At 39.7% G+C, this 25625-nt stretch overlaps 2 protein-coding genes across 2 annotated transcripts; both read left to right on the forward strand.

Moving 5' to 3' along the window:
- Positions 1–651: 651 nt before the first annotated feature.
- On the forward strand, positions 652–9098 carry mapk15 (mitogen-activated protein kinase 15; the record flags this gene model as incomplete). The annotated part of the gene is made up of 14 exons (XM_079287697.1): positions 652–735; positions 2110–2208; positions 2474–2503; positions 3373–3463; positions 4033–4163; positions 4840–5003; positions 5202–5341; positions 5451–5508; positions 6619–6756; positions 6930–7035; positions 7175–7478; positions 8047–8177; positions 8326–8478; positions 8641–9098. The coding sequence occupies 14 exons, from the start codon at positions 652–654 to the stop codon at positions 8833–8835; spliced, it is 1824 nt and encodes a 607-aa protein (XP_079143823.1). The 3' UTR covers positions 8836–9098.
- Positions 9099–11679: 2581 nt separating this feature from the next.
- grinaa (glutamate receptor, ionotropic, N-methyl D-aspartate-associated protein 1a (glutamate binding)) lies at positions 11680–24012 on the forward strand. Its single transcript, XM_079287901.1, has 7 exons — positions 11680–11783; positions 17787–18102; positions 19921–20036; positions 20176–20376; positions 20608–20736; positions 21209–21352; positions 22257–24012. The coding sequence occupies exons 2-7, from the start codon at positions 17814–17816 to the stop codon at positions 22404–22406; spliced, it is 1029 nt and encodes a 342-aa protein (XP_079144027.1). The 5' UTR covers positions 11680–11783; positions 17787–17813; the 3' UTR covers positions 22407–24012.
- The last annotated feature ends 1613 nt before the right edge of the window (positions 24013–25625 follow it).

Genomic DNA, 25625 nt, shown 5'->3' on the forward strand with positions numbered 1-25625 from the left:
CACTGAAGCAGTTGACTTTCCCTTTTTGTTTCTACTTGCTTGTGAGGACTGGTCCCAGTGTGCTGCAGTACTAAAACCAATAGAACATTCATTAAACAGAAACGAGGAACTTCATATAATTTGGAAACAACATGAAAGAAAAAAATGTGCACATTTACAGAGGGTATCTTGAAATCCCAGTGCATCCCCTCAATGACTTGTGAAGCAGGAAGTGTTTGTTTCTGCGGCTCCTTTAAGAACCAGGAAGCAGCGCATTTGTTACCAGGACGACAAGTAATGACACAACTCCGGCTCGTCTGCGGCAGTGGGTGTTTGCAAACTCGCAGTGAGAATTGAACTACCACCATGACAAACAACTGGTTTTGCACAGTGCAGGTGAACAGAGTGCATTTTATTTGAGTCACTAAATTGATTTAAAACGAACCAGCTGCTCCTCGACGGACATTGAACAGTAAGCTACTTACCGCTATACACAGTGTCGCGTGTGTGTTGCTACTACACTATTTTGCGTCCATGCATTTTTATTACTGTGGGTTGTGGAAATTATCATTGCATTTAAAGCTGCATCTCTGACGGATGTGGCTCCACAATTCATTTCCAGCCTTTTTTTTTTTTTACTGTTTTCCGGAAATCCAAGACCTCAGAGCCAAAATGAGCAACAAATCAACAAACGTGTCTGAGGTGGAGGACCACATTTCTCTGAAGTATGACATCAAGAAGAGACTTGGAAAAGGGGTGAGTGACCTTTGTCCTTCATTTACTGGATTTAATGGAAATGGAAGCTAATTTATCCCAGGCTGTACAATATAATCACAACAATAACTTGTCCGAGTTTTGTGAGTTACTAAACAGTTTCAATGCTGTTTTGACAAACACCCCTCTTTCCATAAATGCTCTCTCGATCTGTACATTCATAGTTGACCACATCTTTAAGCCCCCTCTGTACTTAAGCCATGAGAAACAATGAGAAATTCCTGAAATTATCCAGACATAAATACCAGTGTTGTAAGCAAGGGCTTTATTTACTTTGGCAGGACAAACTCTTTCCTTGCAGATCAGCTGATGTGTGAGGACACTTGTTCCCTTTAGAGCCCTTTGTTTTTCTCTCCACTGTACAGTTGCCACAGCACTAAAAACAGCATGGTTTCCCTGGACTGTCCACAGAGACTCACAAATTGCTGCAATGTTTGCGTCACATAGACACGTCATATTGGCTAACTAGACATATGAGGGCCTGTGAGTCATGTTACAGAGCCAGCTAAGTGTTGTGATACAGGCACCCTATGCAGTGATGCTTTAGGGAGCCAAGCCATAATGAGCAGCACTGTGCTAATTGGCTTTAGATGGTCATAAACTACTTTTTCAGTTGCAAAAAATTGCTAAATTGTTCTGAAGAAACTGTGTTTTGTATTGAAACCCAATTCGTGATGCAACTGTCCATCGCAATCTCTTCTTTTGGAGCTGGGGTTTGAATCTGATCCACTTCCCCCAGTGACAGTGCTGCTCCTTGTGTCTCTACAATAACAGTGTGCTCTGATGCCCTGCTTCACTGCTGCCTTGACACAGCACCTTGACTCTCCCTTCCCCGTTGAGGCTAGCTACCATTGAGGATGCCGAGGTCATGTCTTCACCTTTTCCTATTGGAATATGTTGCTCAGAAGTGCAGTTAAAAGTTATACATAACATGTTTTAAAAGGCATGTACCAATATCTTGGTGTGCCTAGATCAGACATTTCTTGTGCCAAGCAAAAATACAACCAGGTAACCTCTTGGTCCTACAACTATTTTAAATGGCTCCGAAAAAGATATAACTGTTAAATGAATTCAACATCGGGGAATAGAATACATTAGAAAATGTTGCAGAATTTCAGATCTCTACTATCTGGAGATGGAGCAGCTGCATTGACTTATGACCTCAGTATTTCTTAATTCCTGCTACAGCCCTGACACCAGTGTTTCCCCAATTTAGTTTTCAATATTTTTGTGCCTGGTTGACATCCTGAATGTAAAATTATATTAATGCGTCACAGAATATAAGGCACCTATTACATGGAGAAGAGGTGACCTGATGTGACCTGATGTGTTACCAGTATGTTGTATCGCTCTCAGGCCTATGGCATCGTATGGAAAGCAGTTGACAGACAGACGGGCGAGATCGTGGCTGTGAAGAAGATCTTTGATGCCTTCAGGAACAGGACAGATGCCCAGGTGTGTGCTTGATGTGTCCACTATAAGTGACCGTGAAGTAAAGTCATTATTGTAACCTTTTAACTTTATTCAAATCATTTTGTGTATAGCAAATTATTTGATAATTGTCCCGCAGTGTTTCCCAAATTTGCTCCCTTGCCTGTTTGAATAGAAAGACGAGTTTGGCTAATGATTAAACAGAAGAAGAAGCGTGTGTGTGCCTAGTTCATGGCTGCGTGTCGCTTGCAGATTTCATATCCTAATTGTAATTTCTTTCATTTTGCAGCGGACATTCAGGGAAATCATGTTCCTCCAGGTAACTATAATAGTTGTGAAGCACATATCAACTGTCTTAATTCAAATCCCAAAGACTGTAAGGTTAATAATCTGAGCCCCACTTCTCGACATTTGGTTTCCATAATATCTGTCTTTGTCCAGTTTCTTTCATAATGTACAATATATTGGGGAGACTTCATGATAAACAGTGATTGTTGTGTCTGAGATTACTGCTCCTTACTCCTTCGTCAGGGAATGAGCTCCATCGCCAATTCAGCAAAAACAAAATACCCACAACAAAATGGAAGTTCCCTTTATACTCCTTTTTACAAACACTTTTACAGGTAAAATAGCTGCATTCGTTAAAAGTCTGCTCCACTGATACAGTAGTTGTACCATGGCCCCTCCTACTCTGGCAGACAGAGTTTATTTTTCCGTGACTGTTTCATCACAGTTCATTGCTTTACCAACAAGCTGGAAAGGTTTCTAAACCGATTTTGCAGCTGTTCAGTTAACTGTGTGAAAACCATTGAGCAACGACACTGCTGGTACGGCGTGTTAAACAATGGACAGTAACAAACCTCAACTTCAATGTTATCCTGAAGGAGATTGACAATGCAGCAATGTACGTGTCTGACATGGCTTCATATCAACACATTCCTGTTTAATTCTTAATCCGCTGACCTACATTCACGTGACCTTAGACTGTACCTCTGCCTGCTAATCAGCTGTTGTCATCTTCCAATGAAATTCCAGTGTTATACTAATGGGGTTTATAGTGACCATTATATAACCTCTGTTAATACTTTATCTTTATTATTATTTAATATGGGTCAAACAACAGTAGCTAGAGCCCTGGCTTTCTACGTGTCTGGTTTCTGAAACTAAAAATCTAAATTCTGTGTTCAGGAGTTTGGCGATCATCCCAACATCGTCCGACTTCTAGATGTCGTCAGAGCTCAAAATGATAAAGACATATACCTCATCTTTGAATATATGGGTGAGTGTTTTTTGTACACAAACAGCTTCAAACAATAATCGTTAACCAGCAATGACACATCAGCATGGCAAAGAGTAAGGCTGCTGTGGTTGTTAGCAATTTAACTTTGCACTGAAAAGGCTGTGTGTGTGTGTGTGTGTGTGTGTGTGTGTGTGTGTGTGTGTGTGTGTGTGTGTGTGTGTGTGTGTGTGTGTGTGTGTGTGTGTGTGTGTGTGTGTGTGTGTGTGTGTGTGTGTGTGTGTGTGTGTGTGTGTGTGTGTGTGAGGGTTTCTGCTTCCTTTGGCTGGCTGCGCTGTCTTTACTGCTGAGTCCACAGATTGGCCTCCCCCTCTCTGCAGTCTAATCCATGACTGTACACCAGCATCCAGCGCAGACCTCCACTGTTTCTCTCAGGGATTTTTATTTTCGGGACTTGGTTTTAAAATCATTGTGAAATTATGGCGGATCACGTGTTCGGCAGCTCTATGCCAAAATCACAAATAACTGATGAAGATTTATGATTCAATCATTGGTAGATGTTAGTGTGACGGTCACATTGTCATACCATTTTTTTTTGTACTTTGTACCAGATACCGACCTGCATGCAGTGATAAAGAAAGGCACCCTACTGAAGGACATCCACAAACGTTATGTGATGTACCAGCTCCTCAAAGCCATCAAATACCTGCATTCAGGAAATGTTATCCACAGGGACCAAAAGGTACGCTAGGTCGACAGTATATTAGTCCATTCATCCATTAGCATTTAAAGTATGTTTTTTGGAATTCTAAAACATATCACAGTTAAAAAATGAGTCCTTATTTCTATTTAAAGAAATCCAACTTAAATACCGGCATTGTACTTGTACCCTCACGGTATCACATGTTAATGATGTCCTTTATCTTTGTTTGTGGTTGCTTCTTACTGAATTAATCAAGTCACTGTTTGGGTTTTGATGTCTGAAAATATAGTGAAAAGTAGTGCAAGTCACAATTTCCTAGAGCCCAGGTTGAGCTCCTAAAATAGCTTGTTTTGGTCGACCAACAGTCCAAAACCTAAAGCTTTTCTGTCTTATGCTGATATAAAATCCAGAACATTGTTAATTATTTCAGCTGTAATGGAAATCGAAGCAACGTACAAAATACTGTTTTCACGTAATCACATTCACTAACACCTGCAGAAGTCTGCAGGAAATCTGCTGACATGTGTAAACAAAATGACCTCTGACCCTAGAGACTAGAATTGCATCCCTCCTTCTCTCCTATAACACCTCTTTTCACTCCTCGGGAGATTTCTGTTTTCATACCCGGGTCGAGGGGCTCGATTTGACCTCTCTGTGAAAACCGAACTATTATTGTCCCTGTGAAGAGTGTTTCTCTTGTCTGTGTTTCCCACAGCCATCCAATGTGCTGCTGGACACTGACTGTGTAGTCAAGCTGTGTGATTTCGGCTTGGCCAGATCCCTCAATCAGATCCAAGAGGACAGCGGGAATCCAGCACTGACGGAGTACGTGGCGACGCGGTGGTACCGAGCTCCTGAGATCCTGCTGGGATCCACGAGGTAGGTATCAACTGGGATGTGCATGTGTTCGTCAGTATCTGTGCCACTTCTTCTTGTTGTCCTTTTTCTTCACAGCAGTGGATTTAACAACGATGAAGAAGGTGACATTAAAACATTTTAATTCAAGGGACAAAATGTGTCTGTGGAAAGTAAGTTATGAGTGTTGCAGACTGTAAGAGGAGTGCATATTGTCCAAAGGTACACTAAAGGTGTGGACATGTGGAGCCTCGGCTGTATCCTGGGAGAGATGCTGCTGGGAAAAGCCCTGTTCCCCGGGACATCCACCATCAACCAGATAGAGAAGATCATGAGCGCCATACCACACCCCAGCCCAGAAGGTAATTAAAGAACTCCACATGAAAGTCATTTAAACCCCTTACACGTTACTTTTAGTAATGGGCTGCATTAATCACTATTAATAAGTATTAAATGTGATTTAACTTTCAGATATTCTCGCAATCAAGTCTGAATACGGATCCTCTGTCATTCAGAAAATGTTACTGAAGTAAGAAAATCTTCTTTTATGTTGTGAAAATCCTGCAGAACACAGCACATGTTAACAATGAAAGAGTTTGCTTTTGTATGTGTAGCCTACTTGTAAATATAAATAACCAACAATGCATCTGTTGAATTTCACTCAGTCAGCTCACATGGATTACTTTGTTAATATGTAAATACAGAGTGTGCACAGATTCTGGTGGCATAGAGCTAGTTTTGTGAGTGCTAATAACAAATGTCCTCCCCTCCACTGGGAAGACTGTCGGGTGTCTGATTACAGTACATTCTCAGAGAGCAGTAGTTGTTGTGGAGATGCAGTGGCAAAGCAAAATCATGAGCTGTAATGACAGCTTTAAAAGACCACCTTGTTGAAATGGGTGTGTTGGATATGAGCAATCACGCTTGCTATATTTCCGCTCTTTGGACAGGAGGGTTTGTAAACAGCAAATATCTGTCTGTACTTTAAAAGGAAAAGTATTGGTATTTTTGTGTCTTTTACTCTCAAACTCAAATTTGATCTGATATTTTCAATCAAATCTCCTGTCTCCATATGTGAAAGAAGTTCTCCAATCAAAAAACGGTTAGTTGTCGTAGATATGGTTGCCTGCAACTCTGCGCCTCGCAGATACTGTGGATACTTTTAAAAGCCAGCTAAAAACCCACCTGTTTAGGCTGGCGTTTGTGTAAAAGTAAACCCATGTCCTAGACCTGCTCTTAAAATATGTTTTACATTTTTATTTAATTTTTATTTAATTTTTATTTTATTCTTTAACATTTTTTATTCACTCTGTGTAGATAATTTATTGACCCTAGGGTCACATTGTGTTTTTTATGCTTTTAAATGTCTGCTCTGTTAAGCACTTTGTGATAGTACTGTCTGTGAAAAGCGCTATATAAATGAAATTCATTCATTCATTCATTGTATTGTGGGTAATGTAGGTGTCAAGTTTTGACAAGGAAGTCAAATTCATGGAATAGAAAAAAACGATATCTCTTGTTCTGCTGCATCGAGTTTTATACTTTAAAAAAAACAAACCTTAACAATGTTATTCTGTTACAGCAGAATGCTAAATCTCTGACGTACCCTTTAAAACATCTCCCTTCCTTCCTTCACCAGACCACAGGTGCCTTTGGAGGATCTTCTCCAGCCCTCTGTGTTTCCTGATGCTCTGGACCTGTTGAGAGGTTTGCTGGTTTTCAACCCAGACAAGCGGCTGACTGCTGAGCAAGCCCTCCAACACCCTTATGTAGCCAGGTATATTTGAGATGTCTTTTTATTCTGTTCTCTTTAGTGTGCTTAGGTGAACAGTAAATGTGCTGTATGTTTTGCTGCATAGATCGAGTTTATAGAGATGAATATTTGATAAGTGAGAGCACTTTATTACCACTAAGTGCTGTGATTTATCCATATTTGTGTTTTCTCTGGAGGTTTCATAATCCAGCCAAGGAGCCAGCTCTTAACTACGATGTCGTGCTAACAGTGGATGATGATGTACAATTATCTGTGGTTCAGTACCGCAACCAACTTTATGAGGTAAAAAAAACAAAAAGTCTCATAAATGTTGGCAACATTGAATTTAATCTTTACCATATTACATAACAGTGTATTGCAAAAATGATCTGCTTTTGACCTGATCACACAGGTTAAACCTAATTGTCCTCTTTACCTGCAGATGATGCTGGAGAGGAGAACTAATCAGGGGGTGCTGAGGCTGATCCACCCAAAAGATGGAGGCTGTGTCAGTAGCACTGAGAAGACCAAAGTGAAGGATGGAGTAGAGAAGGGCGCAGTGGCAGCAGATGGGGACGAAGACCATGAGGGGAAAACGCAACATGAAAAGACAAACCACGAGCCTTCACATGTCACTAAACCTGGAACTGTGGATGTGTCAGCTCCTCCCGCTGTAGAGAAGACGAGTCCGTTATCTAGCCCTTGCTTGGGAAAACTCACATATAACCCCATCACACATGCCCCAAGTATGTCTGACTTTTATTTGCTCCAGGGATGGGTATCAAAATTCAATACTTTTTTGGTACTGATCAAAATATGTTCGTAACACAGAGAGAAAAAGAAGACCGAGTGTTCTGTGTATTATCAGAATATCTCGGCCATTAGAAAATTTGAAGACAAAAAAAAAAAGAATGCTTTCAGTTAAATTTATCTTCAGCTTCGTTTATTGTGTGTTTTGTCTCTTTTTCTGGTCAACGATTCATTCAAAATAGGTTTGTAGGGAGGTAGAAAGAGTCTGTCATGCTATATATAACATATTTTGAGAGGTTGCTGGATTATTTACACAATATTATCAAATGTGTATTGTCAAAGTGGGATCAATATTTAATTTTTTTATATTGTGTTTGTTGTCAATAACAGTACATTGCTACAACCCTTGATATCAGTAGAGCAACTCAGGTTTCGTTTCAGCCCTGATTTCCATGCCATTACATATCTAAACTAAACAATACATGTATTTCACATGCATCCCTCAAACACAGTACACATCCACACGCTCTCAGGTTGAAAACAACAACTCTTTTCTTCATTCAGATGGTTTTGTTCGGAGTCCAACTGGTCCTCCTCATTGCTATCCCTCCACCTCAGCCAGCAGGAAACTAATGGGACAGACCAGTAATGGAGGTGCAACAACATCACCCACAGAGGGCGCCAACACTAATGTAGTAAGCAACAGACCTCAGCTCAGTTTTGTTTTCTCTAGCTGTGATGTAATCTAGTTTCGTTTTTGCCTTCTTGCATTCTCTCCTGCTCGTGATGTTACTGTGGCTTCGGCCTGTAAGCTGCTCTGTCTCTTGTTTCTACCTTCACTAGTCCATGGACCACATTCTCCAGCGTGGTCGCTCAGCCAACGTGGCCCATAACCGCTCCTTCTCCTTGACCCTAAACCAAACCCACAACAACCCGCTGGTTCGCAAGGATGAGCCGTCCCTGTCCTCTGGGCTGTGCGTCACATCGGCACGCCTGGTTAGTACGCCACATCTCAGGACGTGTACAATATAACTCAATGCCAGGATGCAATTTCAGGCTAATAACATGCTTGAGACAATACATATTAAAGATTTATGGACATGGACTTTACTGAGATGGAATGGCTGTCGTGGCGTGTCTAACTTTCTTCCCATGCAGAACCAGCGCTCCAACTCTCAGGTTCGAGAGGCTCGCCCACCGACACGGTTCAGCAAGAAAGTATTTCAGAGTAACTGTAACGTGGCAGCTGCAGGCGACCCTCGAGCCAAACTTGGCAGCTATTCCCAGGCCTATGGTACCATCAACAAGACTGATCTCGACAATCTGCTTCGAAGACGCCCTTACAACCAGTAATTGCTGTCATGTAACAAAGGGGCCAAACGAACTCACAAGATGTGCCTTCCACAAGGATGTTAGACACGAGGCAAGCTGAAAGAGAACTTTGCAAATGACATGATTTTTCATGTTAATCTATGTAGCTAATGAGCTACAGGCTAAATGGTTTATGAACATTAAGCCTGTAGGGCTTGGTTTCTGATGGACACGTGATAATTGTAAAATATGCAAATAGCTGTTTGAAATTGATTGATGCAATAATAAATAGTTTTTCATGTGAATGCAGCAGCAATAAGCCTAATTGTACCTATAATGTGCACAGAAAGAAAAACATTGGTGTTTCTTGAACCCAGTGTGTAATGTTTAACAGACATGGATGAACGTGGCAATAAACGTTTAATAATAAACAGAGGTGGAAATACTCAGATCCTTGCTTTTTACTTGAAATATTGTCTACTTTGACCTCTTTGCGCCTCAAACCTTTATTTATATTATCTAAAATGAATTGTATCTTGAAGTCTCGAGGAAAATCTGTCTTTGGTGGAACTGCTAACAACTCATAGACATCTGAGACATGTCGAGGGGCCTCAAGGAGACACTGCTTTTTGTAAGAGGTCACATGCCAAAAAGCCTGGAAACCACTGGTTTAGTCTTAAACAATGGCGTATTTATAAGATTATCATGTGTTTTTATGTCTAAAATTTGAATCTGAAAGGTGTCAGATAAATGTAGTGGAGTATACTTGCCTGATATCAGACAGAATTGCAAAGTATAGACAGTAGAAGTGTAAAGTGATGGGATGGAATAAGTACTCTTGCTCTTTATAATCTGTTATATAAGTAAAAGTAATATTCCAACATTGTAGAAATACTCAGTTTCAAGTAAAAGTCCTGCATTCAAAATTTGACTTTTGTAAAATTACAAATGTATTAGAATGTAAATAATATTAAATTACCTCAAGTAAAAGAACTCATTATGCAGAATGGCCAATTTCAGAAATTGTATTATAGTTATTGATGCATTTATGTGTCAGCATCCCTTTAATGTTGCAGTTGGTTAAGGTTGGGGTTATGTTAACAATCTTGCTTAATCTATAATATTGTATTAATTGTATTTTTGGAAAGTAATCAGTTACTACAGCTGTTACAGTGCTGTTATGCATCATGCAGCAGGACCCTCCACGATCTAGATCAGGGGTCTCTAACTGGCGGACCGCGGTCCGGATCTGGACCCAGACGCAGTTGCATCCGGACCCAGGACCTAAAATCGATATTTCGGAATCATACATATTAGGCAGCGAGTTTTTACTTTTAAGCGGCGCATCTTTTACAGCCGTTACGGTACTTGTTCAGCGGTGCAGGAGACACCGACCAATGCGTTGTAAAGCTCAACCAATCAAATGTGAGTATTCTGACAAGTTTCCTGACTGAGCGAGGTTTACACACACCGTGACAGACGGGAGAGAGACGAGGAAATAGAAACAAGAGCAGGAAAATTGCGCTAATCAGAGAGGTTCTCTCACATGACGTTCTCCAAAAAGAGAAACGTGTTCAGAGAGAATAGAATTTATAAGCATGAATGAACAGACTCTTCTATGTTAATTCTTACACAGGCAGGTAAATCCAGCATCTCATATGTTCAGAAACCGTAACTATTGATAAACGCGGCAAATGAAGCGCACTACGAGACAAATGACAACTCCTTTGAACAAACGTACCCACTCACATCTGAAATGAAGACACAGAAAATAAACCTAAGAGCCCAAAATGATCAGAATCCTAACGCATGAATTCACTGTCCCAACAATGATGTTACAGAGAGAATAGAGCTGAAACAAGTGGTTTAATAACCACAGATAAAGGCCATGCTCACTGATTTATCTTTTTAGAAGACAAAAATATTACATTGTGACTTTTTTATTGACATCACTTCACACCTGAATGAACTGAATTTAAAGCTGCAGGAAAATTCAGTGTTTCTAAAATGAATTACTTTATTTTAAGATGCACATTTTTCAAAAGCTTTCTGTTATGTCAGTTATTCTTTAATCCAGCCCTTATTGTACTTGAAATGAGAAGAACATTTATTTATGTATTTCTATGTGTTATTTATAATCCATCCAGTTAAATTTGAAAATTTAGAATAATCATTGTTAAAATATAATTATATAATTGATGTGTACTTTCTTTATTTGAGTTGACAGTTGTTGACTACACAGAGACATTGTTATACTACTAGGCTTCTTCAATATATATATATATATATATATATATATATATATATATATATATATATATATATATATGCTATGTAGTGCCATATATATATATATATATATATATATATATATATATATGCTATGTAGTGCCATATATATATATATATATATATATATATATATATATATATATATATATATATATATATATATATATATATATATATATATATATATATATATATATATATATATATATATATATATATATATATATATATATATATATATATATATATATATATATGGCACTACATAGCGCGAGTTATATTATTGTAATGTTTCGGACCTTTGCCCGAGGAGATTTTCTCAATCTGGACCTTTTGGAATTTTAGTTGAAGACCCCTGATCTAGATCCTTCGATCGCAGTATTTTGTTTGTCAAGCATGTGCAGAACTTTAACTGCACATCTCTCTCCCTCTCTCCCTCTCTCCCTCTCTCTCTCTCTCTCTCTCTCTCCCTCTCTCTCTCTCTCTTATATGACCATAACGAAAGACACTGCGTCATTATGGCGGGAGCGCAGATAAATTGTGTCAGTTTGTGAAGCACGCGGAGATTCCCCACACACCACGTGACGACGTCGTGTGGTGTCGTCAGAGGTTCAGTTGTTCAGTCCGAATCCAGAGACCAGGAGGAGGAGTCAGCAGCAGCGCTAATGTCAGCAGACACTGACATAAACGCAGTAAAGGTACGTGGGTTACACGTTTGCTGCGACTACGTTTGTGTGTTTATGAAGAAGCTGTTTTAAAATACATATGCTGGTTGTGCGGCTAGCAGGCTGCGGTTAGAGCACCGCTCAGCATCCTGTCTGTCGTAACGTCAGCGAGACAGAAAGCGGTGAATTAATAACACAAACAGATGGTGTTAACTGTTCATTTCTACCGAGGTGGATGCATTAAGCCACAAAGATGATACATTTTGCTTAAAAATAAGCTGACAAAAAGACAAACGGATGCTCTCGGTGTCGCAGTGTGTGTGTCTGGTGAGGCCTAACGCTGCAGGTGCACTGTGAAAACGAGGCTCTGTGTTGCTGGTTCATGATTCTGGTCCTTTAAATAACCGTCATCCCTCTTTGATCCAGACTGGTGCATTTCGGTGTGTTTGTAAGTCACTATACATTGCATATAATTAATATAACGTTATGTGGTTAGGGTTAGGAGGTTAGTAAATGATTTACATTTTTATTTTTTAAGAATTTATCAAGCTAAAAAAAAATTCAGTGGTTCCAGCTTCTCAAATGTAAGGATTTACTACTTGTCTTTCTTTGTAAACTTCATTTCTATGATCACAAACTAAATATTTGTTAGAATTTAATACAGTCAATATAGTGACAGACATTTCTCACTATATTCTGACATTTAGTTGACCAAACAATCTATTAATTCGTTTAATGAATGATTTGTATGTCAATCGATAATAAAAGCAACTGTTAGTTGCAGCTATATATATATATTTCTTAGCTTTTCTTTGATTTCAATGATATAATCTATTTTAATTACAATAATTTATGCGTCATACTGTAATTAAACAGGATTGTCCATTTTACAAAAATAATATTTTGTATTAATAAGATAACAAGCTAGCAGATCCTTTCACTTACCTAGAGCTAGTAGTGGTATATCTAACGTTTATGTCATGAAATAAAAATGTATTATGGCTAAACTATTACTCTATTAACTGATTAGTTAATAAGACAACCGTTTTGATAAGAGATTAATCATTGAAGTCCATTTTAAATAAAAAAGGACCAGTGTCAGGATTTGCTGCTTTTCTCTGATTTATATTATTTAACTGAATTCATTTTGGACTGTTGGTCAAACATTACAAGGCATGTAAAGACACCCCCTTGGGCTGTGATGGAAACTTTTTACAATGTTCTGACATTTTACAGACCAAACCATAGATTGATCAATCAAGAAGAATGTGCTAATTAATCGGTTATGAAAATGATCATCAGTTGCAACCCTAATATTGTTTTGTAGTCAATTAAAAAACTGCTCTTTGATGAAATAAAGAGACCTGTTTGTTTTTTGGCTAAACCAATAAATGACATTCTTGGAATAGATGCAATATTATAACAACAATATTAATGGTACGATATTACCCATATCCTGATTCTATGTCAGGCCTTCTCCATGATTAATCCACACATCTCCAAATATATGCTGTCTCCATTAGCCAAAAGCTGTCCTTTGCTATGTACAGTCTAGACCCCATATTACACTAAATTAATTAACATTGAGGTTAAGTGTTTTAATTACACTTCTGTTCGGTAAGAGTTAGATTTTCAAGGATCAGTTGGTTTATATTGACAAATATAAGACAAGATCAATGATAATATAGCTGAGTTATTTTGCTAACGTCACTTCCTGCAATTGCCAACTACGTACACTATAATAATAACTGATTTCAGCTCTAAGCTAGTGATGAGTTAGCTGTGCTTTGTTATATGCAGTGGACAGTGTGTTGTCACCAGGAAAAATAACAAATTTACTTACAACAAGATACTTCCAGCAACATATAGGTCCTGTTATTACAACATGACAGCTTATTTATATTGATTCAACAAGAAAACGTTATCCTTTTAATAATGTGACATTTTGAACTGAGAAACTTAAAAATGTGTTATAACAAGATAAACTGGTACACACTTTTACGTTGTAATGAGTTATCATGAAGAATAAATGAGAATTCTTTCACTATGGTTGCAGTATGTCACCATACTATGCTAATCTACCATCTGTCATAAGGTGAGGCGTCTGCAGTTTTGACATAGCAAGAGCTGCTGACACGGCGCGTTACAATGACAACAATCTTGCCAGAGTCAGTGGCGGCTGGTCAATAGAGGGCCATGGGGCATGGCCCCACCATGAGCCACACAACAAACAAAAAAAAAGAATTATAATAATCATAAATTATACAAATTGTCAATATTTGTGTTTTTGAACTATGGAATGTACCCAGTAATGTGTGTAAAGTATGATATCTGCGCAAAATATATGCTTTTCCTGCTCGTCCTCTCAGCCTGTGTGTCTATGAAGCAGTTTAGCCAATTGCTGATTCAAGATAGAAATGAGTGACATGCAATTTAGCCAATCAGCGCCCTCAAATAGATTCAGCTTGGGGCCAGAACGATCTGGCCCATAGCTGCGCGTTCTCGTCAGGAGAAGTCTCTACAGGCGCCCGCACCAGCGCGAGCACTCCTCCTCCAAGACCCGTTTGAGAGGAGAACTTTGGCGGAGATTCTGCAGCCAAAGAGCTGATATCAGATCAGCCTGACCTCACAATCAGACAGCAGACTCGCGGGAAAGGGAAGCAGTACATGCGAAGCTTCACTAGCTGTACACCAGACAGGTTTGGCTAGCTGCATGACGTCATGCGAATAATTTATTTAGCTTTTTAAAACAACGGGGACAGATCCAGCACGGACAGTTATGGGAGTGAGGGATGAGGAGGTAAGGAAACATGAGAACGCCAGGACACACATGGAGAACTCTGTCAAGCTACATATTAGACAAAGTGAACATCTTTTCTTCTACATAGTTGTCCTCAGTCTCATCTTAACTTGGTTATGGAGGCATCAACATGTAATAGAGATGTTAAATTAACAGTGAAAACTCATCATAGCTTAATTTAACATCAGTATTCATAATTACACTTCATGTTTACTTCTCCTGATCTTTACCTCCTATAACAAGGTCCATAGGGGCATCTCAAGAAATAAACATGTTATATTATATAAGTGTTATTTACTGATTGTTTTCGTGTTGGAATACATGTTAAATATTTAACTGCCAAGTAATAATAATAATGCATTAAATCATACTGGGATGTTTGCTGAAATTGATAGGATGGCCCTACCTAGAACATTTTCCACCAGCCGCCACTGGCCAGAGTGCTGCATCGGCTGGCAGAAAGGCAGCGACTCGGTGGGGGATTTATCCACCAGGTGGTCCTAATGGCGCTTTGAGGAGTTAGATTAAAATTCAGCTGCATCTGACACTGCAAACAGTGTTTGAAAAACAACCTCATGACACTTTTATTTCTGATATCACTCGGTGATAGTTCTACATGTTGGTTTAAAGTATTGCATATCAAAAGTTTTACACTTTATCTTTAAAACAAGTGGTATTTTCATTTTATCCAAGTCATCCTCCATCAAAGATCGCAACTTCTCATTTTTAACGTGTTGAGGCGGCACGGATTTGAACACACAAACCTCTGTATAGGCCCCATTGCTTTTTGTGTTTCCTGGTGTTGCTTTGGTATGCACATATGTTGTATGCGAGTTTGTGGAGGTATTGTGTTAGCCCCCCCACAGTTTGTTGCTTTGTACATCGCTATGATTCTTTTACATGTGATCTCAGCCTGATATCCCAGAGCTTCGAGTTCACAGTTACAAACTTAAATGCTTTACATGAACATTGGACAGGGAGGTGTCACATGCCTTGACGATGTGTGTCACATCAGTCTCATGGGTTATTCAGTTACATCGCTGTGTTCGGTCAGACGCCAGATGTCCTCCGTCTTTGTGTGACGCAAGCAATCGAAACCTCAGTTGTGTTACAGAATGACTGAGTCGGATGTTTATCATTTCAGGTCAAGAGAGGGATCCTTTATGATAAAATTGACTGCAGTGCAAAAATTTCCATCATGGATAAATTCATTTTCTCAAGTAATTCAACAGAATTGCTGTACTCTGTGTGTACTATATGCCCACCCCCCCTCCCCCTCCCTTACACAACCATTGTTTTCCGGAAAGCTGGGGGGAGGGGGGATTTGGCGCTGCTCAGATGATGATTGTAATCTGTTATGATCTTAATGGAGACGCTCCGTATGCAGCGGCCATGTTTGTCTGCAGTCTCTCGTTGCACTGCCCCCGTGATGGGCAGACAGACGTCATGAGGACACACTCTGTAGTCTGGCTGCATCTACCAGAGAGAAATGGAGCAGTGTTGCATAACGCTCACTGTGTGGCCTAGAAAGAGGGGAGGAGAAAGACAGAGCGAGTGTGAGAACGCTGGATGTTTAGCTTTCTGTTTGTACTCATGTATTTATATGGTTGTGTGTGAGTGTGAAAGATATAGTATAAGGAGGACTGAGACTGTGTTTTCATATGCATGCATGATTTAAAACAACTGTACTGTCTATCAACACTGACGTTTGTCCGCTGCAGACTCCAGCTTTTCTTTTACAGTCAGCAATTAGGGGGATCGCTTTTGGCTCCCGCCCAGCCAGTGGAGTTTTTCTTACAGGTCTTGCATATGAAACCTGCACAGCACATTTTTAAAGCACTAATCAACCTTGTAAATCTGACCTCACTTGCAGAAAGATTTCTGTTTTCTAGTGTGTGTGTGTGTGTGTGTGTGGGGGGGGGGGGGGTCCTGCAGTACTGGCCAATACATCAGGCATCTTCCTGAATCAAAGCAGATTAATCATAACACATGATGCTCTCGCATCATCCGTTGCTTTACTTTCTATGCTAGCTAAATCAATACAGTTAGTGTATGGGATTGACAGTTTTATGTAGTTATGAATCAAGTTTCCACTGAGAGCAGGTTCACTCACAGCTGTAAAAAGGATCCGGTACACCTTGTTGTGTGTTGTGTTAAGCCTTGTTATTTGGGAAGTTTCACAGTGACATGTCACAATGACAAAATCCTTTCAAGATGACTTTCTCCATGAAATTCTGTACAAATTGCATAAAAAGACAGTTCAGGGGTTGATCACACCCCACCATGGCAGGGTAACAACAATTAGATGATCAATCTGAAATTAATCGGAAGAAAATTTATCAGCAACTCTGATTAATTGTCAGTCACTTTTTAAGCAAAAAGGTCAAACATCAACTAACTGAATATATTGGACACTTGATAAGACAATGATGAGTAGTATAAATTTAACTTGCCATTAGTTTTAAAAATATCCTCTTTAGTTGTATTCTTCCCTTTGATAATGCGGTCTAACCCCGGTCTCTTGCTCGCTCCACTACTGCAGGTGTTGCAACAGTCTTTGTCATTGAAAGGGCCTTTGGTGGCTCATCTCTTTTTCTATTGTTTTCCTCCTGATCCCTCACAGCCTAGTTTTCGCTCTCAAAGGCCCCGTGTTCCTTGCAAGTTTCAGCATCAATGACAGGTTTTTTTCCCGGGTTTGTCCTCAACAGGACCATGTGAAGACCAATCGCATTTGTATCTGTAGAGTGAATAACATGCATATTTTAGCAGAAACAAATCAACCCAGAAAAGGAATGTAAAACAGCTGCATTGTGCTGTAGTCCTCACTACCTCTGTCCTCTTTTGCTGCAACATTGTTTGATTGCCAGTCACCTTTTTTATCAGGGATATGCAGGACTTGTGTCTCTGCCAGTTTGGCCTACATACTGAACCATCATTACTTTTTCTCTGCTTACCTCTGAGACTTTTGATATGTAGAAAGATGTTGACATTTGTTACGACCGGCTCATCCAGGTGCCCTCAATCACTCGTTAGGGAGCTGCACCTAGAAGTCAAAAGACACAGAATACACACGCATGCACACACACACACCCAAGCACAAACATTCACAGCAGGACATAGAACCATACGTAACACATTGTATAAATATTCATACTGCAAACATAAGATTTTAGATTTACATCATTTGTGCTGGATACAGACGTTTAATCCTAATTTTCCTTCTCTTCATCTCATAGATTGTTCTAGCAGCAGAGTGAGCCATCATGTCCCAGGACAAGAGTGGATACCCTGTTATGGGTGAGAACAACCCACTTCACAACAGCGTCTATGGACCCCCTCAGCCAGGTTTCGGCATGCCCCCTCCCAACTACAGCCAAGCCCCAGGGGGTCCGTACCCTCCAGCCACCGGCTACGGACAGCCAGGCTTCCCCCAGGCCGGCCCCGGCTCCGCCCCTGGTCCCTACCCTCAGATGCCCTACCCACAGGGACCCTACCCTCAGGGGCCTTATCAGCAAGGACCCGCACAGCCAGGCTTTCCCGGTGACCCAACGGGTGAGTGGTTAAACCAAAGAAGTGAGGCATTTATAAACAGACTTTTCTTTTTCTAGCCCGCCTTATTCTTTATTAGATACTTTAATGTGACTCAGAGGCGATAAACCATTATAGAACCAAAAAAGTGCCTCTATGACAGTGAGCACATCAGTTTAACTCATGCTCAAGGCAAGGCAAGTTTATTTGTATAGCACATTTCAACAACAAGGTAATTCAAAGTGCTTCACATGAAACATAAAAGCATAAAGGCAAAAGTAAAGGAGATTTAAAACATACATTGAAACAATAATCTATGTCTTCCTGAGACATTACGCTGCACGCAATCAACCATACACTGCCGCAATTCTGCAGTTACTCGCACACAAACCACGTCTGGAAAAGATCTCTGCCGATCTGCGTTTTACAGTGTACGCCTTGCACGAACTCGGTCCCGGAGGAAATGGTGGTATATTGTGCAGTCCTTTTAAAACCATTAAAAGCATCAAAACATAAGGCAAAATAAAAGGAGATTTAACGACAATTAAGAACAGTGTAAGAAATAAAATACAGTAGTAAAATGCAGAAATGCAGGAAATTGATTAATATATTAATTGAATGTGGTTCAATTAAAGGCAGCAGCAAACAGAAAAGTCTTCAATCTTGATTTAAATGAGCTGAGGGTCTCAGCAGACCTGCCGCTTTCTGGGACTTTGTTCCAGATATGTGGAGCAGAAAAACTGAACGCTGCTTCTCCATGTTTAGTTCTGACTCTGGGAACAGAAAGTAGACCGGTCCCAGACGACCTAAGGGGTCGGGATGGTTCATAAGGTAGCAGCAGATCAGAGATGTATTTTGGCCCTAAACCATTCAGTGCTTTGTAAACCAACAGTAGGATTTTCAAGTCAATTCTTTGTTGGACAGGAAGCCAGTGCAAAGACATCAGAACTGGGGTGATATGATCCACCCTCCTGGTCTTAGTGAGGACTCGAGCTGCAGCGTTCTGACAGACTTTTTACAGAGACCTGTAAACACACCGTTACAGTAGTCCAGTCTGCTGAAGATAAATGCATGGACAAGTTTTTCCAAATCCTGTTGAGACATAAATCCTCTAATCCTTGATATATTCTTCAGGTGATAGTAGGCTGATTTTGTAATTGTCTTGATATGGCTGTTCAGGTTGAGGTCTGAATCCATAACTACACCTAGATTTCTGGCTTTGTTTGTGGGTTTTAACATCAGTGATTGAAGCTGAGCGGTGATTTTCAATTGTTCATCATTGGACCCAAAAACAATTACTTCTGTTTTATCTTTGTTTAATTGAAGAAAATTCTGGCACATCCAGTTGTTTTGTTCAATGCAGTTACCCAGCCCTTGTATGGGATTATAGTTCCCTGGTGACATAGTTATGTAGATTTGTGTGTCGTCTGCATAATTATGATAACACACTTTGTTGCTTTCCATAATCTGAGCTAGTGGAAGCATGTAGATGTTGAACAGAAGAGGCCCCAGTATTGGACCTTGTGGAACACCACATGTCATTTTAGTCAGCTCTGATGTGTAATCAGCTACAGACACAAAGTATTCTCGGTCCTTCAAGTAGGATTCAAACCAGTTAAGTGCTGTGCCAGAGAGTCAACACAGACGACTGGGCAATCAATGAGATCCATACTACAATCAGAGTGTGCCGAAAACACCACAGACACGTGTCCATTTGTTCGGCCTGGCTTTTTTGCCAGTTGTTTAGTGCTGCGCCAGATTGAATGCTTAGCTGCACAAGCCTTTGGAAATAATGTGAATAATAAAAGAAACTGTTGTCCTTGTGTTTTTGTCTTTCACCAGCTCCTACTGACAGTCCTAGTTATCATGGTGACGGGCCTCCATCTTACTACGACAACGAGGAGTTCACCGACTCCGGCTTTGAGGACAAGACCATCAGACAAGCCTTCATCAGAAAAGTAGGTCCTTCACCATGACAGGCAGATTAAATGGGTCGGATAAAGGGGGAAAATAAAGCATGAAATGTAACTTCAATAATATAGAAAAGCAACCAAAACATAATTGTTTCATCTCCCCGTCTATCCTCCATCCCACCAGGTCTTCCTGGTCCTCACAGTGCAGCTGATGGTCACGTTCTCGTTCGTTGCCATCTTCACCTTTGTCGACGAGGCCAAGTTATTTGTGCAGCGCAATCCATGGACGTATTACGTGTCCTACGCCGTCTTCTTTGTGTCTCTGATCGTCCTCAGCTGTTGTGGAGAGTTCCGCCGCAAGCACCCCTGGAACTTGGTTGCGCTGGTAAGAACTCGCCCGAATACCAAATCACAAAAAAAGTATGGATTAACATCTAATTGGAGTTGCATCAAGCATGCGTTCCAAACATCTAAACTAAAGACCATATAGCTGTGTGTGTTGTTTTTTTGAGACAGACGTATGGTCCATCTTTCCATCATCGTTACCTGAATCTACGACATGTAAAGTGTGTCATAAGTGATGCTGATTAAAATGTGTGTTTTCTGTGTCTTGCAGTCCATCCTGACCCTGAGTCTCTCCTACATGGTGGGCATGATTGCCAGCTTCTATGACACAGAGACCGTCATCATGGCCGTGGGCATCACTGCAGTGGTCTGCTTCACTGTCGTGCTCTTCTCACTACAGGTCAGCACACACAAACAGCTGTTTGAAAACGTGCTTTTAAATGTCTGTGTATGTATGTATGTGTATATGTATGTATATATATATATATATATATGTATGTATATGTATATATTATAGCTGCTTGTTAAACCCTCTGGAGTCTATGTATCCTAAATATACTGAGCATGCTATTTACAGTAGCAACTTTATTTATAAATCATTAAGAGTAAAGCTGTTAAAAGGGCTGATGTGGGGGCTTTCACACGGTACGCCATTTATGTTTCCAGACTATTTTAAAACTAAATTATTTAACAAAATTATCAATTTTCTTTCGTGATTTACAATGACAGACTTTCAATGAAAACTGTTAAAATCCCTTTACAAACGACTAGCTTTGGGAGGCTTATGAATGAATACATGTCTTTAAGTCCTTAAGGTTGTGATTCTCATGTCTTATCTCGGCTCATATTTTTCCACCATCTTGTCTCTACAGAGCAAGTATGACTTCACTTCCTGTCGGGGCGTGCTGTTTGTTTGCCTGATCGTGCTGCTGCTCTTCTCCGTCCTCTGCATCTTCATCCGCCACAGGATCCTGCACATCGTCTATGCCTCACTGGGGGCTCTGCTCTTCACCTGCGTACGTTTCATACTCTCATTGTGTTCTTAAAAAATTACATCAAACTGTTGCTTGTATTCAGTTCTTGCCGCTATTTTGAAAGTTGTTATTCAGCACAACAGTAATAATCACTTGGATGTCATTACTTGAGCAAGGGCTGTTCAATTCATCAAAGGTAGATTCTCCAGTTGTGTAATTTGATATTTAATATTTGTGAGGTAATAGTGTCAGGCGCTCTGGATACAGATACGATTTCCCACCTTCCAGTGAACTTTATTCTGCTCTAAAAGGTATAATTATAATAATAATTAGGTATAATTATCTGCAGAATGTTTAAGAGTACAAACTGGTTATGAAAAAGATGTCTGCTTATCAAGAGGAAAGTGGGACACTGACTTTATTATCAGGATCTGAATATATCACCAAAACAGTTGTTAAAACGGCAGGAATATTTCATTATACAGAGGATAAAATATGTGTTTTGGGCCGACAGAGGAGGTGGACAACTCTACGCAGAGTAGAATTCAATCAGACAATTTGATGTGTAAACAGCAACTCTTGAAGCCCAGCAGAATAATTGATATTGATCCATATGGTGTTACCAACACGATCCTGTGTGACACCCATGTGGTCTCAAAGCCTGTATGGACATTTAGCATTGGCGTGAGTGACCTGTGAACCTGTGAGATGATGAAATACGATCCAGTAAATCAATAGATCCACGAGACTGAAGAGTAATGTGCTGACTATCCCGTGTCTGTGCTGACTGTATATTCTGGTCTTTTAGTTTATGACAGTATTTGGATATATTTGATACATCTGAAACAATAGCTGATTAAAATAAATTAGTGTGTCTTTCATTTTAGATCCCGAGTGTAGTAAATCTCTTGAAATGACTAATTCCCTCCTTGTCGCCTCTCTGCAGTTTTTGGCTGTGGACACTCAGCTTCTGCTGGGCAACAAGAAGCTGGCTCTGAGTCCAGAAGAGTACATTTTTGCTGCCCTCAACCTCTACACCGACATCATCAACATTTTCCTCTACATCCTGGCTATTGTTGGACGCTCCCGTGAATGAGACGGAGAATTCCTCCCTTCATTGTGAAATGTTGCTAACATGCTCTCTAACTCCTTTTAACTTTTTCCCCACGGTCCTCTTCATTGCCTCTCCGATCACACATAAAACAGGCAGTTGTGCTGTGGAACAGCTGCAGCCTGTCATAAAATCCAACCGAGAGGGACACTATTTATTTAACACAGATCTCGTCTTTTCCTCGATTTGACGACTCTGCTTGCTGTAACTGTAACTGTGCTTCTACTAACACAGATGGCTACATTATGGCTGTGTTACCTCACCCCCCCCCCCCCCCCCCCAACTTCCAGTTGTAAAACAATGTTATCCTGTGAATGCGTGGCACTCAGCTTTGCCTTGCTGCAGAGATTAAAGAGAAAAAGAGCAGGGAAGGTATCCAAAGCGCCTAATATTGATGCAAACTAGCTTTGCCTGAAAAGAACTTAGTGCTAGAAAATACCCTCCTCTATCAGTCTGTTTTCTCCTTTTGAGCCCACTGGTGTAAAGTAACTGCATGGCAACATTGGAAACACAACTAAAGATGTGTTGTGGTTCTTTAGAGCTACCGGAGGAAGACCTCTCTCTAGCCTGTCACAGCTGTAAATAGTTAAGTGTATAACTGTGTACGATACCTCGCCCCCCTCCCACCACTGGTGTGTTGCTTTTTGGGAGACTGTGCGCTGATATTAGGACACGTACCCGGTACAGTAATTGAAATCTCTTAATGGCAAACGAATGAAAATCAATGTTGGATGTGGCAAACATGAACATAAATGATATATTCTTACGGAATGTCTTTTCATGTTTTGAAATAATTTCTGATTTTCTTTGAACTGAGATGTCCCCTTACTTTTACTTTTTTCTTGACAGTGCTCACTAATTTGCTCTCATCTGGTCATTAATGTGAAGTGAAAATTTAGTGCTGTATATGTTTTTGTTTTTTCTCATCATAAACAATGTGAACTAAAATTGAAGAATTGGTATTTCTGCCCACTTTCTATACCAAGCTAAATTTCAGAACTTAAAGTAGATGGATGACGGACTTATAACTTATCTATTTATTGAGCTTGATGTAGATAACAGAGTTGCTTTGAGGTTGCTGTTAAGATGGTGTTGAAGAAGACACCTGCTTCTGCTGTTGTTTGGAAATGTACAAGGACTTTGCTGCTTGAAGTGATTATAAAACCATCATATTCTGGTTATACTCACAAGCTAAAGGAATCATCGTGCACTGGAAGCCAAAATGCTCACGGCACGTAAACACACAACTTGAGGGATATATTTAACATGAACATTTTTTTATTTTGTAACTTGTCTTGATTTGTCACCTCTTGCATGGCCCTCTCCTCTCATTTGCATGTGCTGATAATGCACACTATACAGGTATTCCTGTTTTGGAGAGACACGGTGTTGTTTGGCGGCCCTGTTAAACTTTTTTTTAACTCTTGTGTTTGTATCTAACTGATGTGTAAGTGTACATAGAACTCCTTAGTGGTTTGATGTGCATAGGTATAGTAATATTGGGGCTTTGTAGGTCTGTTTGCATTGTATATTTGCATTAAATCCACAGTGGATCCACAGTCCTCTACACTGCTGTTTGCATTTCATTAAAACTGATACAATGGAAAGGTGTTGAATTGTGTGTGTGTATTCATTTACCTGAGTATTTTTCTGGTAAAATTAAACTGGCTGTGTTCTTGATTTTAAATACTGACCAATAAATCAGCATGGCCAAAATTATCAGTCCGTTTAGCTGATCATAGAAGAAGCTGCAGTACAAATCCTAAAGATCTACTTTAAGTTAACATTTTGCCATTGCATCTTGCGTTGTATATGTCACAGAGCTGAGACTTTATTTTTTTCAGTAAGAGAATGCTCCACTAAGTCCATGTGTTCGAGTTTTTGTTACGTGTTCAAAGATAAATAGCCATTTTATCATTATGGTATCTGCCTCAAACATCTTGGTCAGTTTAAGGCTTTTGAACAGTTGATACCTTGTTTCATATTTGGAGCAAATTTTGATTTAAAAGATGAATGTGATCGAAATATATAAAATCAAATGAAGTAGGCTTGATATTTCCATTGTGCTGAAATATAATTACAGGAGTTATATATTAAGTGTCCAACTGTAAATGTGGACATTCAAAATATAAATTTCATTATATCTTATAAAATGTACCATGTGGTAGCCATTGGGACCTGATTCATTATTCATTGTTCATAAAGCATTTGTAGACAGGCAGTAATTGTTTTTCTTCTGTTTACTTTTCTTTACACGTTAGTCTGCTTCTGTGGAGGGCGCGCACCTTTGGCGCCAAACGTCGTATTCCATTCTCACGCGCACGTACCGTTAAGTAGGACTCGGGAGGAAAAAAAATTGGATTCTTCCGCCATCTTCATATTTAAGGACAAGACTCTGCTGGCTGAGTAAATATGAGCGAACCTGCAGGTTCGACGGCTTAAATTAAAATTAAATGAACTGAGTTACTTTAGTGGTTAATGTATAACGTTAACTACAATAAATCATCAACATAACGTTATTCATGGGGATAAGTGGTAGAATCAGTCATCCAGTTGTTGCTGGCTATGTAACATTTTAAAATAATGTATGAATAGTATTCATGCAGAATAGTAAGACAGGGGCTTATTGTTTAGTATCTTCCTTTATAGCTGGTTAATCGTTCTAATATTACAGTTAATTAAGTGTCATGTCATTTTTAAAAGTCATTAATGTTAGCTAAAGGAGAAAGATTACCACTATTTTAAGTCAATGTTAGCTAATAACTGCTGACAGCTAACGTTATATCAGTCTGAGCCAAAACCTGAAAATAGCTGCAAAGAAAAAGCTTTAACTTTAACCCACCCAACAGTTAACTTTTAACCGTGTTACGTCAGCTAATTAGTGACACCTGAAGATACACATTAAAGTTAAGCTAGCTAACATTTGCTTATGGGCATGGTGGGACACTTATCTCACATTAACATTTATTTTTATTTAACAGGAATCAACCTTGGGGACTTGATTAATGTGACACCACTGAAAGAAGGTAAAGTTTTACAAAGTACAAATGAAACTAATCTTGAAAATCCCCAAAACAAGGCTGATAAAGTATATTTGTATGCCCTGCTGTCAGGTCGAGACGTGCTGGAGCCCAAAGTTGAACAGCTGATGGGCAAATTAAGAAGACTGCAACAGGGTTAGTGTTTTATTGACTTGAGGTTGTC

Source organism: Melanostigma gelatinosum (assembly GCF_949748355.1).
Source record: "Melanostigma gelatinosum genome assembly, chromosome: 17".
Classification (NCBI taxonomy): Eukaryota; Metazoa; Chordata; class Actinopteri; order Perciformes; family Zoarcidae; genus Melanostigma; species Melanostigma gelatinosum.

Bases quoted from the DNA above. Each gene is read 5' to 3' on its own strand.
- grinaa (XM_079287901.1), top strand. From the start codon at position 17,814: ATGTCCCAGGACAAGAGTGGATACCCTGTTATGGGTGAGAACAACCCA. The intron at 18,103-19,920 runs GTGAGTGGTTAA...GTCTTTCACCAG, and splicing joins CTTTCCCGGTGACCCAACGG to CTCCTACTGACAGTCCTAGT. The intron at 20,037-20,175 runs GTAGGTCCTTCA...CCATCCCACCAG, and splicing joins GACAAGCCTTCATCAGAAAA to GTCTTCCTGGTCCTCACAGT.